Source organism: Mus pahari, chromosome 9 (assembly GCF_900095145.1).
Source record: "Mus pahari chromosome 9, PAHARI_EIJ_v1.1, whole genome shotgun sequence".
NCBI classification, from domain to species: Eukaryota; Metazoa; Chordata; class Mammalia; order Rodentia; family Muridae; genus Mus; species Mus pahari.
Genome location: NC_034598.1, coordinates 33,257,546 through 33,272,018, shown reverse-complemented (window position 1 = coordinate 33,272,018; position 14,473 = coordinate 33,257,546). Strand labels below are relative to the sequence as shown.

Sequence of the window (14,473 nt, the reverse complement as noted above, 5' to 3'; positions counted from 1 at the left end):
GTCAATGTGAGCACTAGATGCTATTTCCATTTTAATATTTGAATTACAATAATTCAGTAGACTAAAATACTGGGAATGTTTTTTGAGTAAATGTGGGGCAACACACACACAATAACTTGACTGAGTCTTACGGGGAACAGAAAGCTCGCTTGTACTGAGAAACCTATCAAGCTAGTCTGAGATGCAAGCCACCACCCACTTGTTACCATCTTGCTAAGCATCCTTCATCCTCTTAGAGGATCCCCTGGGATGCAGGATGGAGTTCAGCAGGTGGCAACATGGTCTTACTTGAAGCCTTTGTAATCAACAGAGAGGGTTCGCTACTTCAGCCCCGGCTTCTACCCCATAGGTTTTGCTTCCATTTCCAGGGTCTTTCTTCTTCAACCCACAAACAGAGGGTTGCACATCTGTCTATCTGCAAACCTCAGAGTCCCCTAACAGAGATGGCTCTGTCCTAATAACTGATAATCAGCATGTGATCACTGCAAACGTAAGCCTCAGCCTGTTTTATACACAGGGTTTAGTCATTCTTCCCTGCATACACTTGAGGTGTGAAAGGAGTTAGACCTAAGCTCCAGACTTAGGTGTTTGCATCTCAGTAGACATGCATCAAGATCTCCAGCCTCGGTGAGCCTCAGTCTTTTTCTCCTATAAAATGGGTCTAGTCGGCCACCTTTTGTAGTTCCTGTGGATGGCTGGCCTAGCGTAGGTAAAAGCATAGAAGGTTGCATCGTTCACTGAAGGCACTCACAGGTATACGATTCTTTCCCTTGATTGGCTGGGTGCCCAGTAGAAGCAAAGAAGCCCTTTAGATTGGTCAAACACCTAGTTTTGGTTTTTTGGGTGACTTGATAAATCATATTTCTCAGTCAGTAGAAGATGCTGTAATGCCTGTATTCCATATACCTATGACCAACCGTATTTCTCAGCCATAGATGACGACATGCCTGCAAATAAGATGTGCCTTTTACTTGAAACTTTGTTTTGACTACCAGCTTTAACATTTTTATTAAGTTCATCTTACACACTTAAACATATTATTCCTTCTGCTTTTGCCTCCGTTTCTACATTCTTAGGACAATAATGACCTACCTCATGACAGGCGTACACATAAAATTTAGGGAGATAGCCCAGGTGTTTAAAATGCTTGTCCTGTAAGCATGAAGACCTCAGTTCAATCTACAGAATGCAGGTTAAGAAAGCTAATGTGGTTGCACATGCTTATAAGCCCAGTGCTGGGTAGGCGGAGAGAGACAAGTGGTTCCTTGGACCTTGCTGGCAAGCCTGCTGATGTAACCTAATCTGCAGGGTTGGCCAATGAGAGAATGACACAACCTGTCAGTGAGCTCTACAACAGCACTTGGGTACCAATGTAAACCAACAGGGCAATACAGATGAAAACTAGCATGCTTAGATGATTTCAGAAGCCAATAAATTATGGCATGCATAAGTTTAGGTTCATCAATCTAATACTTGGCAGTGAATATTGATGATGGTGTAAAGAGTCACAGGATGTCTGTCTTCCTGTGATGTCACAGAGTGCAAACTTTTGAGGATGTTGTCAGTAAAACATGGTATGTGGAAAAATGTCTTTACCCCATTTCCTCAGCCCCTTAGAAATTTCTGAGTGGGCGACCCCACTGAGTTGACCAGACAGTGTCATTCATGTGAGGCCAGTCTGAAGCAATGAAAGCAGTGTGCTCCACTGAGAGAATGGACAGTAACAAATCCCTCTTTGAGAGGATGTGTTTCCCCCTTCAATAAATAAACAGAAACCTTTTCATGCGCTTAGAGCTCAGAAGGATCTGTGGAGGCTAAAAAATCAGAAAGAGAGAACGGTATTGAATCTGTGAGCCATTTTTATTCCCAATGTTTCCCGGCCCTTACCCTCTTCTTGCCTGATGTCAGCCAGGAGATGTAAAGAATATTGGAATGTACACACTCCCCGTGGGTGCATTTGAACTCTAAGGCTGACCCTTTGTACCTCCCCCTTTTACAATTAAAATAACTCAGCAACTTAGCGTTATATTTAACAACCATCAAAGGCCGCAGTACAACATGGTTGCGAGCAGGGAACATTAGGTTAGCCAAGCACCAGAGCCCGCCTGTGGCGTAGAAGGAAGAAGCACGAAGTGTCTGCCTCCATTTCTGTCTCAGTTTGGGGGCGAGGGGGCGGGAGAAGAGGGCTCCATTTGTTCTAGTTGGGGCTTTAGCTGTTTGCTACTCTTTCTTTTCTGGCAAGGAAACATGTCCTGTCCCATGCTAAGCGGATGGAAAAGCCATCAAGTCCTCATCAAAGAAACTGCTTTTTAGTACACTGCTCAGTGTTGTGTGCAGCCATCAACCCCCCGACAACACACGACAATGACCTTACCGGTATATCCCAGCATGGAGAGCTCTTCCAGGTGTCTAGAAAGAGGAAGAGGACAAATGTACATAAAGAAATAAACCTCTCTCTTTTATATAATATCTACAGTATTGGGCTATTGTTATGACAACAAGGTTTTATCAAGGACCTTAATGATCGTGCCCTTTGGGGGAAATAAAATGTATCAAGAAGCAAATCAGTCTTTTTAACAGATATTAACACTATTTTCTCTGGTTTGAAATGAATGTACTGTGAAGAATACAAAGGACACTGGCACAACCTTGCCAACTGTGGCCCTCTGGACACGTGTTTGTCAATAAAGTTTTATTGACATTCATGTCACACCCTTGCTAGACTTGAGTACTTGCATCAAGTCCACAGAGCACAAAAGCCCGCTGTGTGCTCCTTTATAGAGCTTTGTTTCCATTGTCTAGAACCACATTCTTACTCAAGGGTGTCTTCTGTGGAAAGTATCACTTAGATATGTCTTTTCAAGCCTTCCGAGGCTGGGCTTAATTTGATATACTGTTATTATTATTTTTTTCCAGGTGAAAGGGGAGGCCAGGTCAGCCTTGACCAAGCCGAAGAATAACCACAATAACTGTAAAAAAACCTCAAATGAAGAAAAGCCAAAGCTGTCCATTGGCGAAGAATGCAGGGCAGATGAACAAGCCTTCTTAGTGGCCCTGTATAAATACATGAAAGAAAGAAAAACGCCCATCGAGCGAATTCCCTACTTGGGTTTCAAACAGAGTAAGTATCCTTGTTATTGTTTCTGAAATATCAAAATTACTCAGATTCTTTGAAATTGCAAGGCGTCGGACGGGGACCGGGGAGGGAGGGAGTGGAAAAAAATGTTGTTGGTATTTTTTTTTTCTTTTCTTTTCTACTAGTGATTATGTTGAAACCCTAATCTAGGCAGGGTGTTTTCTGTTTATAATAGATCCACAAATTGTCCAAGCCAAGAATTTTTTCCCTGCCTCTTTCCGCTGCATTGTTGCCTTCTGGGACAATTGCAGAGATATTTATAGGCAGAAGTCGGAGGACGGTGACTGGAAATAGACGTGCTGAAAACCTCTTGTTTTCTGTTTTGTCAATCTGGAGTGTCTGCAGCTCCTTTCTTATGAGATAATGATGATGATGATGTCGCCTTATCAGGCACAGATGTTGCCTGTTCAGAGACAACTTCTTAAAGAAAGATGTTTAAAAGTGGACCAAACAGCCATAAGGGGGGGATCCCTTTAGTTCTAAACCTATTGTTTTCTTAAAAGTCTGAATTCAGAGCAAATATGAAATAAAAACTTGAAGGGAAATCCCAGTTTGGAGCAAGTCTGAGCTGGCTGTCCATCTAGATGTCTTCATGCATAGACAAGGAAACTCATAGCTTGTGCAAAATCCCATTGAAAATGAAAAAGAAAACCCAGATCTTGCCCCCCACCCCTGAGTTCACAGCCAAGTATATTTTGCTCTGTCTGGATTTCCTGGAGCACAAAGCCATAGGCCCCTCTGGCTTGCAAATCTAGCATCTCCCTAGATTAAAGCCATGTGTCATTCTGATGAAGAGAGTCCAACCTGTATGTTTTACATAACAATTTACATAGCTAATAGCAGCTGGCACTGATTATAAGAGATCGCTCGAAGCCGTTATAAATTTATATAACCGCACATGATCACAATGTTTGTCTGAAAACTGGCTGCTCGAAATAGAAGTAAAATCAATGTTCTGTGAAGAGCAGCTCTGTCCTGTTATCAGTGTTCCAGAAGAGAGGAAGGCCAAGGCAGGGCTCTTTTAGCCTTGATGCAGTACAAGGTTCACTATGGCTTCGCAAGCATGTTGTGTCAGAGAGTCTTTTGACATTTTAATTCCCTACTTGGTTCAAATCCTGCACTAAAGGATTACATGAAGTCCAATATTCTCACATCCCAAGGTATCTGGTACAAAACGAACAACCAAAAATATCTCACTACTAGTTTGAGCCAAGCTTGTTTGGCAGCATAGCCATGCAAACCCTATATTCAGGGATTTTTTTTTTCTTAAGTTACAATGTTTCCTAACATCACACAGCTATCCAGGCCCAGTTAGGGAGTTAAGTGTGCTCATGATTCCATTTCTCTGTGAATGACTATCTCCCCTTACTGTGTGACTCAAGTCAGGCATGTGACCTGCCTGTTTTCTACACTCACGTGCCAGCCACATGTTGGCAAAAATACAGCCAAGATCCTTTAATATGGCCTTGTTATCAAACAGTCTAAGAAGGTAATCTTGTATTAAAGTGACTGATCGCAGAGAAATCTTATCTGGAGGAAGTGTGACTATCCTATAAAGGCCTTCTCTTGGAGAACTGAGCAAGACTCACACCCCTGTTCTGACTTCCCACACATCCCCAAGGTTCTTCCAACATCTTCTCTTCCTCTGCAGATGATAAGACAAACAAGACTATGCTGTTTGTCCTTAAAGTCCAACAGGCACTCCAGTGTTGCAACTCTCTCTCAAGAAATACTTTTTAAGGGTTAAACATAGTAGATCCTATAATGTTGAACTCTCCTCCAGTGAATTATTTCCTAGAAATTTAGCAGATGATTGGGTTTTTGTCATTGTTATTCTTGTTGATAGAGGTGACTGGGTTTTTTTGTTATTTTTTTTCTTTTCTCTTTCTCATTGAAAAACAAAACAAAATGTTTGAATTGACATTTCTTGGAAGTGTGTTAATGCAATGCTTATCTAAATACTTATTGTCCCTCTAACAGTTAACCTTTGGACTATGTTTCAAGCTGCTCAAAAACTGGGAGGATATGAAACAGTAAGTGTTTAAGCAACTTAAATGAAATAATTTCACAATCTAATTCTCCCCTCCCCACCCCCCATCCCCTCTGTCTCTGGCCAAAATGGAAGAAAACTGAAAAGCAAGCACACCATCATTGGCTGCCTTTCCCAATGGCTCTTACACTTTGGGGGGTTTATTGGACCAGTTTTGGAAATGGTCCCAATTAGTTCCAGGTTTGGCAAAACTGTAAACTTGTCGTAAAACACTACAAGTGGAAAACATATGTAACTCTCCCCTGTCAGGGAAATTAGTTGGGTCTGTAATTTTTTCCCATGTTGAGAAAGGTCTATGATTGTCCGACAAGCCAAGATTGCATAAAAGAAATCTCCCTTGGCAACCCTACCTGACATCTGTTCATGTCTAATATGGGAAATGTATTAAAGGCTTTCAGAAGTCATCAGGATTGGCCATTAAGGAATAGAATAGAGCACAGCCTCCTCTCATTCTAGGGCAAAGAAGCTTTATTAGACAAGGGTCACTGCTACATAAACAGGAAGTTATCAAATTTATTCAGAACAGGCTCTGACATTCTTTATCAGCTAATTCTAACTGACAGGAGTGAGTTATTTTTAGCCCACGGGAAAATTTGATGGCCATGGATTTTTACAGCATGTATTTCTGAGCCAATAAAATATCAGAGGGACAAACGGAGATTAAGATCTTGAAATACTGGGGGGGGGGGAAGAGCTGCATTAACGTAACACAGAGAGACGACATCTGTAATAAAATTAATTGACATAGTAAGATGGCGTCACTGGGAATGTTTTTTTCTCCCACACGATAATCTGATTAAGCTGTATGGTTCCTCTGGCAATTGAGTGGGAAATTATTTCTTTTCTTCCTTTAAGAAGTAATCTGAGAGACCTCTGTACTGTAATAAAATGAAAGTAACAGACACAAAGTCAAGAAAATTATATTTATTTTATCCCAACCCACCCCCAAACCAGTGGTCCTTGCCATATAACATATATTGTTCCAGAAACTAATAGAATGTTTTGATGTAGGAGTCTGGGCACAGGAAACCATAGAAAGTGCTATTTGAGTCAGATAATCTGATATTTACCGTCGAGATATCTGCTAGTAATTCTGACTAAAAAAGTGTTTGACGTGCATATGTGAACTTATAAACTGCTTGATATATGGGAGCATATGTGTTTATAAAGAAACCTAGCACATGAACACATGTAAAAATATTCATTTCATGGATGCAAGTTTATTTGAGAGGTTTGTTTTATAAAAGTACCCTGTGCAAAAATAAATAATTTTTTTTTAACTTGGCTCAATCTGTTGATGGATTAGGATATGGACTCCCTGCCGAAGCTCACAGTTCTGCAAACTCTTGAGCTATTTCTGGGTCTCCTCTGTGTGAAAAGATGGAAACTTAGTGTCCTGAGCTCACCAGTCAGCCTCTCTGCCTCCACTTGTAAGCTGATCTGACGATGTGAAGAACAGGAGACTGTACTTGGGTGAACTGTGACCACAGCTGGTGTCACGAGATTTCCAAAGCATTATGAAATGTAGTTTTCCAACTCTGGAGCTCCACGCCATGAACTGATAGGAGGAGTCCAAGAGATTTCACAGAATCAGGGTTTCCTACTTTCACACCTGTGTCTTTACAAGACACCAAGTTGGTGTGGAACAAATAGAAGAAACTTCTGATAAATTTGGGAGCACATTTGCAGCACTTTTGGACTAATAGAATTGATTGTTGAATGAATACATGACCATAAACCAGCAGATTACGTGACCATATATTTATAGGCTATCATATGCATAAGAGACATATGTTAGACACCATGGGAGAAAGGAAAGATCTAGGTTAACCATCCTGATCTTTAAGGGACTTAATTTAAAGAGAATCAGTCATTAAATTATGGGTGACAGTTTTAAAAAGAACCATTGCCCTGTAGAAACAAAGAGCTTTCCCCAGCAGAACTGAGGGAAGGAGTCTTCAAGGCTCAAAGTTACTGATGCAATCTGCGGGTTACGTGTTTTGGATTAAAGATGCCCTGAGATGACCTTCAGATGCAGGTGAGGGGTTGGATCCGGATACAAATCCTCATGGCTTTCTTAGGGAGGACATTCCAACGTGGAGGCAGGGTAAACTTGAGTACTTTGAGGTCAGGCAATGTACAGTGACCAGTGCCTGGGACAAGAGGCTTAGTAGAGAGTTCTTGATAGATAAAGGCAAGAAAACGAGGCCAGGAGAGCTGGATGCGGAGCTCAGGGACTGTTCAGTAGGCTGAGGAAGGGAGCAAGTGGGATGTCACCCCATTTAGAACGAGTTTATCTTCTTTCTCTTATTGTGAAAAGGTACCTTCTCCGTGGACAATCTGTACCAATGACAGATGGGGAAGGGAGTGGAGACTCTTTTGGTGTTTGTTCTCAATTGTCTTCAGCACAAATCCTTACGCCCAAGTAGCATGTGTGGGAGATGCATATTCTGGGGGATATATGAAGGACCCAATGGGTATCTCCCTCCATTTACTTACAAATGGAATTTTAAAAGAAATCCCCTCCCTCTCCTCTCTAGCTTCTTGCTTCCAGCTTCCTGTGGCCCTGTTGGCACCTAACTATGTTTCTACTATCTACATCTAAGCTTTTGGTTCTGCTAGGTACACAATACATTTTTTTTTTCTTGGAGTATTTTGACTGGTAAATCTTAGATTTTTTTCCGGTGAGGATTTAGTTTTGCAGCCTAGAACATCCTAGAATCTCAGTCTTCCCTTGGCTCAAGAACAGCACAGCGTTTCTGGTATTTTCATGCTGTGAAAAGTTCATGTAGGTCTGGATGAAGCTCAGAGCTATTTCCATTTTTGAGTAAAGGGAACTGTAGCACCTTGACAGATGAATTTTTTTTTTTCTTGACTTGACCTTGGCATGGAAAAGAATCCTTGTTCTGTTAGTTTATGTCCTTCGTCATACAAGCACAGAAACTAAAGCAAAGTTGCTAAGACTATCATGGCGATCTTCAGGTTCTAGCTTACTGGTAATCCCCATTGTATTTTTCAGATTTTAGCTCGCTGGCATTCCCCACCATGGTATTCTTCATATGCTTGCTTGCTGGAAATCCCCAATACACTATCTCTGCCTGTAGTAGTATAGGTGAGAGGGGAGACACTCATAAATTACTGTCTCTTGTACCTTCCATTCCTGGCAGTTTCTCATATATCTAGGACATTTTCTTCATATAAGCAGTGATGTGGAGAGGAAAGAATCTGACCGCCTTGCTTTGTTGACATCATCTTTCAGCCCATGCATACCAGGTCTAGCATTGCCCCAAACGAAACTTGTCTTCAATTATGTCCTCTATCAAAATTACATATCAAAGACTGGAAATGCGTCCTTGAGTTAGTTTTTGTTGTTTGCTTGTCTGTTTTTGTTTTTTTTTTGCATCATGGCTTATGAATTCATAGTACTGTAGTGCTGGGATACATCCCCAGCCCTTTCAAGTTATTACCCCATATACCTGTCAGAGTACTAATGTTTCCTAGTAACCAGCCGGTTACAACCTGAGATAAAGTCTCGTTCTTGAGGGAAAAAAAGGAATGTAAGAATTTAGGAGAAAGGTTTAAATGGATAGATGAGGTAAATACTAGATATGTAAATATTAGATAATATAAATACTCAGGACCAGTCCAAAACTCAAACATCAAATTTGTAGATGTGTTACTGTATATCTGTCCAAAGCCAGTTCTCTGGAGTTCCTTCTGGCTATGAACAAGAACATCTTAATTGGCTTGTTTTTGTTTGTGGTTATAAACTATTCCAAACCTTCTGGTTTGAGTTGTGGATTATGGATTGTTTCGTTTTGGTTCTTCCTGATCCTCCCATTTAAAATTTAAAAGAGAGAGAGACAGAGACAGAGAGACAGAGAGATAGAGAGAGAAGCAGAAGTTTCCTTTTAAGTCTGGAATGTTGACTGACCACTGCACAATTCTCTGAGCCCCTTCTGCCTTTACTGGAAATACAGCCAAGTGTCTCTCCACTTTGAGGTTTAGAGATCATAAATGTATCTAACAAATTTGAGCCCCGAAAACACTGCATCCTGAGTGTTTTATATTGGCTGCTAGTAATGGCTTGCTCTTTGCAGACTTCCGGCTAGGCATCCCTCTACGCAGTCTTTTCTTCCCAATCCAGAAAAGGGTGATGCTTTGCCCCTGAGCTTGGGTCCTTGCTGTGCATCTGAGGAAGCAGTAACAGCCAGGGGAGTCTCTGAAGCATAAGGGGGCACGTCAGCTATAGTTTATTAAGATAATTTCACTTCCCTGACCACCTGATGGAAAGCCCCAGGCAGTATTCTGAGAGAAAGTGATATTAGCGGAGTAGGTGCCGAGAGAAACTTATCAAGGCAAAGAAGGTGGTACTCCAGTAGTGTGGTGCTCCAGCAGCATAGTCCTCCCCAGCCACTTCTAGTCTCACCAATGAGGCAGCGCCATGATGTGTTCATCTGGGAGAAGTCACTTGTCTTCCTGCCGGCTTATGCTCTGACATCAGACTCTGGCTCTGACATCAATTTGGAGACATCCTCTGACTCCATCCCTTGCATTTCTGGACATACAAAGCGTTTGGCTTACTTCGGAATAGTCCAGGCCAAAGATGATGTCATGTAGTTTTGAACAGCTTCAGTTCCTGGAGTACTACCAGGAATAAAAAAGTCATCTTCCTTGAATTCAGCCCTCAAGGTGTCCAGACAAAGCTCTGTTTCCCAGGCAGCCTGAGCCACGCTAGGCACAAGCACACGCATCCTTTGACTCTGTGTTGACTTCCCATTCTTAAGCCACTGGAAAAACTCAAGTCCACAAAGGCCCCTGGTTCCATTGGCTTCACTGCTTCACTAGACCCCCAGATACCAGCGCAATGTCATCCTTGTAACTTAAAGAATAGAGAAGCTAAAGGCCCCAAGGCTTTAAGGTGGCTGTTCTGAAATTGCACGCACATGCATACATGTCCTCAGGTGGCCCTGCTCCTTATTTTCAAAGAGAATATCATATCACTTATTTACTCCCTCGCAGACTCATACATGGACACAATGTGTCATGATGCATCCACCCTCAACTTCCACTTCCCACAGGTGCCCCCAACATGCCTCCCTCCCTCCTTCATGTTGTCTGTTGTGTTTTATTTTAGTTTGGTTTGCTTTGTTCTGCTGGTGGTAGATTTTTGTCTTGTAGCTCGCTGAGTCCAGTGAGCTGTCTTCGGGAACACTGGCCAATACTGCTAGATGGTCTTGGCTGGGTCTTAGGCCAGACCCAGAGCTCCTGAGTGAGAGCCATGGCCACATTGATGACCAGATGATTGGCTGTTTGTCCTTTAGTGTTCTGAAGGATCTCGTTGTTGTTTTGTTTTGGAGATGTGGCCTCTCCTTGGCCTGGGTATCACCAAGTAGGTTAGACTGGCTGGCTAGTGAGTCCCCCAAAAGCCACCTATCTCTGTGTTCCCAGTGTCGAGGTTCCAAGCATAAGCCACCAGCTGTGGCCTTTTCCTTCATTGTTCTAGAGATGGAACTTGGGTCCTCATGTTTATTAGCAAGTGTCCTACTGACTGAGCTCTATCTGTATACCACCACCTCCCCAAAATACTTTTGAAGCAACTGGATAATTTCATCAATGAAACTATGGAGGGAATAGGTTCCTTTCTGCTCCTTAGTCCTGTTTTCCTATACAAACAGCAGTGTAGACAACTCGTTTTTTGACACACCTCTAAAATGTCATCTGGATACTAAAGGTCACTTGGGGAAAAAATACTGTGCTTGAAAGCCAAGAACACACGTGCATGTTGGATCTAATGGGCATGGTGTGGTTTTTGGAGACCCTTTGATTTCACCTAAGCTAGGAAGGAAGCGATTCTCGGTGACTTCCAGAATGAGATTGTCACAGGTATTCAGATTGGTTCTTGCACCTGAGTGTCATCTGCTCTGTCTTTGTAGTTGTCTGGAGCCATGATGTCCTTTAAGCTGGAACCTTGAAATGCTTATCTCTCTCAATCTTATTTGAGCTCTAACCTCTGCCCTTGGCCCTCCTCCTCCTTCCCACCTCCGTCACTCTCTGTACCCAACTCTGTCCTAAAATGAGTTGACGTGTAAGTAGATGGCCATGTCCTGAAACTCTAGCATCTTATGTGAGTTACTAGAAGGGGTGACAGGGAAATAGAACCCAAGAATAAGGACTCAGTAGTGAGCAGCAGAGCCCCTCTGCTTTAGCGAGAGAGACAAAGGGTCGGCACGGAAGAACCCTCTAGTTTCAGAAGGTGAGAGACTGACAGATCAGAAAGTTCTTTTCCTCTTGCCCTCAGAGTCTTGCTGGCCCAAAACCAAAGGCTGAGAACTCAGGGGGAGGGGGCGGGGGAAGCCCTCATGGCCAGCATGTCCTGTATTTTCAGACCAATCTGAATGGGAGGTAGCTTTGATAACAGCACAAAGACCTCAGCTCTGGGGACCAGGAGGCAACTGTGTGGATGTGCGTTTGCTCCTACTGTGCTGTGCCCTTAGATAACTGATGGGCCCTTCCTTCCCTATGATTTCGATCCCAACACAGGTCTGTCTCCTGAGACATGGCAAGAGTCAACCGAGGTACAAGCTGTCTAGTAGAAAATGGAACAGGCAGTTTGTGCAGATGACCAGAGTGGGAACGGCTGCTGAAATGATTGCAGGGACATACTTAGCTGTTTCTGTAGTCCTACTGTGTGCCCTGTGCCCTCCCCTTATCTAAATGAAGACCTTGCTGGGAGATGTCTAAAGGGACTTTGGTTATCAGGCGTCTGGTGTTTGTTTTTTGAGGAATTGACAGCCTAATAATAGATCAACCCAAGTTAGTCTCATTTACAAACTGGATTGAAGATTACAATTACATTTGACAATTACTGTGTTTGTGTGTCATGAGAGGAGTTTGAGTCTTAACGCTTATAAGGATTGTGTGTCGTTGTCCCGTCTGGTATGTGTAGCAGGCAGCCCTGTATAAAAGGACTTCATGTCAAACTGGATAGTTCGAGACTCCATATTGCATGGAGGCCTTCCTTGGGCCTTCAGCAGGGTTTAAGGACAAAGAGGATTTCTTTTACTAAAAATGGCAAAGTTGCCCTTTCACCACCGTCTCCTCTTCCTTAGATCAGAACTGATAAGCATAGCCTACATCGTAGACTGAAGTTTTTCTCCACTCGTGCATGTGCGCCCTGTGAACTCTGACAGTGAGCGCTGGGGAACTTATAAAACGAAGCCGTCCTACCCTGGTTGTCTTGAACACCCCTGGCAACTTGCCAACACCCTGTCCTCCACACATCCTGTAACAGCATAGATAGCGGCCTCTGTAACCTGTTTAGAAATGTGTACCCGGACGTCAGAACTTGTCCTGGCCTCTGACATGCGCAGGTGGGGTAGGTGAGCTATGTGATTTCCCACGCCACCACATATACACCCACGCCCCAGATAATCAATGGCCAAATCTTAGCATCTGTCGTTCTGCAAAATCCAACTATGTACAACAGTAAAATTTATGAATAAAAATAAAAAGAGACCATGTCGTAAAGGGCAGGATCTTGCTTGTTATTTGCATGTCACATACCCAACTCAAGAACGTACACAGTGAACATTTCACCTTGGGAATAGGTGCGCTTCCATGGGATTCGGTTAATATTGCATTTCCCTGCTGTATGTAAATAGAAACAAACAGATTTGATAGACACATCTCCAACTCAGGCTTTGTCTTAGTGATGCTAGAATGTCAGGAAGGCTGTAAATTCTTCTCCCCTTTATCCCTTTCCTCCATCTATGTGGTTGGTTTATTGCTGTCTTGCTTTGTTTTAAAGCAGGAAACACATTGTATGGCTTAAAGGATCAGAAGATGCCTAAACATGTTGGGGGGGGGGAATATTTTCTTTAAGTAGTGTGGCTGGTCACCCACCTCCCCCTGCTTCAGGCATCCAGGGAATAAGCATACAGTTCAGCGGCAATGTGACTTTATTTTGTATTGTATCACATAACATAGAAGGCGTAGGGTGTGTGTTTGGAACCTAGGGGGCAAATATCTGTATGAATAATAAGGGAGGTGGTGCCTTAGATGAAGGGTGGCACGTAGCACCTGAAGTCGGAAGCCATATTTTACTGTGAAGTGAGAGATCTTGTGTTAGATCTTGTGTTAAAGCCATTACCTCCCCTCTTCAACTCACTGGAACTTCTGTGTCTGGGTGTCCAGAGCAGTCTGTTCTCTTCTGAATGTTGCATAGAATGAATGACCATGGTCCTGCGGCTCACTCGCGATGCTAGATTGAATCTCTCCTTGCCGTCTTTGCAGATAACAGCCCGCCGTCAGTGGAAACATATTTATGACGAGTTAGGTGGTAATCCTGGGAGCACCAGTGCGGCCACCTGTACTCGCAGACACTACGAAAGGTAAGAAGCCATCTCCTGCGAAAATCCTCGATTAATTAAAGCTGTGTTAATTGGAAGATGGTTCTGGACAAAGACAGGATAGGGGAAATCTAAAGGATCATTGGGAAGACAAACCCCCCCCACTCACTCCCCCACCCTCTCACTCCCCATTCCCACCCATCCCCCAGCTTCCAACCCATCAACCCCCCCCACACACACACACACTCCTGGCACCCCCCCCACACACACACACCCAGTATTCTCCTTTACATAGCATGCTCTCTGGTTACCCAGACTAAAATTAGATGTGCCTTTACTTAGGTTTTTGTCTTGTGGCCACCTGTCTGGCAATGCCCTTCCCCCCAACAAGTGTGGCTTCCTAGGGATGTTCTCAGGAGGCTCATTTACCATGAGCTCTTTGGGCTTCTGGAAAACAAAGATGGGAAATGTTGTCAGGAGGTTAACATGTGACTGAGCCCTGGAAGCCAGGCATTCCTCAGTCCAACAGCACAGCCTCAGATTATGTCTGTGTTTTATTCTTTCTCATACCTTTGCGAGGACTTCTTCACCTTTAGACATGCTCTCTTTCAATCGAGGACATCTCAAGCCAAATTCTGTTCGACTTGGGTTTTCTAATAAGTTCCACCTGTTTCAGAAAAGGACTGAACGATATCACCAAGAAAGAATACATCAGGTCCTCTGGGGAAGGCTCTGTAGACAGGAGTCATGACCCGTCCGACCCGTCTGCCCACTTCCGGTGTGCCTCCCCTCACATTGCATTAGGGATCATGTGCCTACACTGACTGTGTCCCTGCACTGACTGTGTGCCTAGACTGACTGACTGTGTGCATACACTGATTGTGCACCTACACTGACTGTGTGCTTACACTGACTGTGCACCTACACTGACTGACT

At 43.3% G+C, this 14,473-nt stretch overlaps 1 protein-coding gene across 6 annotated transcripts in view; it reads left to right on the top strand.

Annotated features, from left to right (window-relative positions):
* Arid5b (AT-rich interaction domain 5B) overlaps positions 1 to 14,473 on the top strand; it is a 180,929-nt gene that overhangs the window by 145,241 nt on the left and 21,215 nt on the right. For 5 of the 6 annotated variants that reach the window (XM_021205326.1, XM_029542684.1, XM_029542686.1 and 2 more), the window contains 3 exons: positions 2,917 to 3,121; positions 5,117 to 5,169; positions 13,482 to 13,579. In XM_021205326.1, the coding sequence (XP_021060985.1) occupies positions 2,917 to 3,121; positions 5,117 to 5,169; positions 13,482 to 13,579 (356 nt within the window). The remainder of the gene's footprint in view (positions 1 to 2,916; positions 3,122 to 5,116; positions 5,170 to 13,481; positions 13,580 to 14,473) is intronic. The other variant, XM_029542685.1, reaches the window with a different exon arrangement.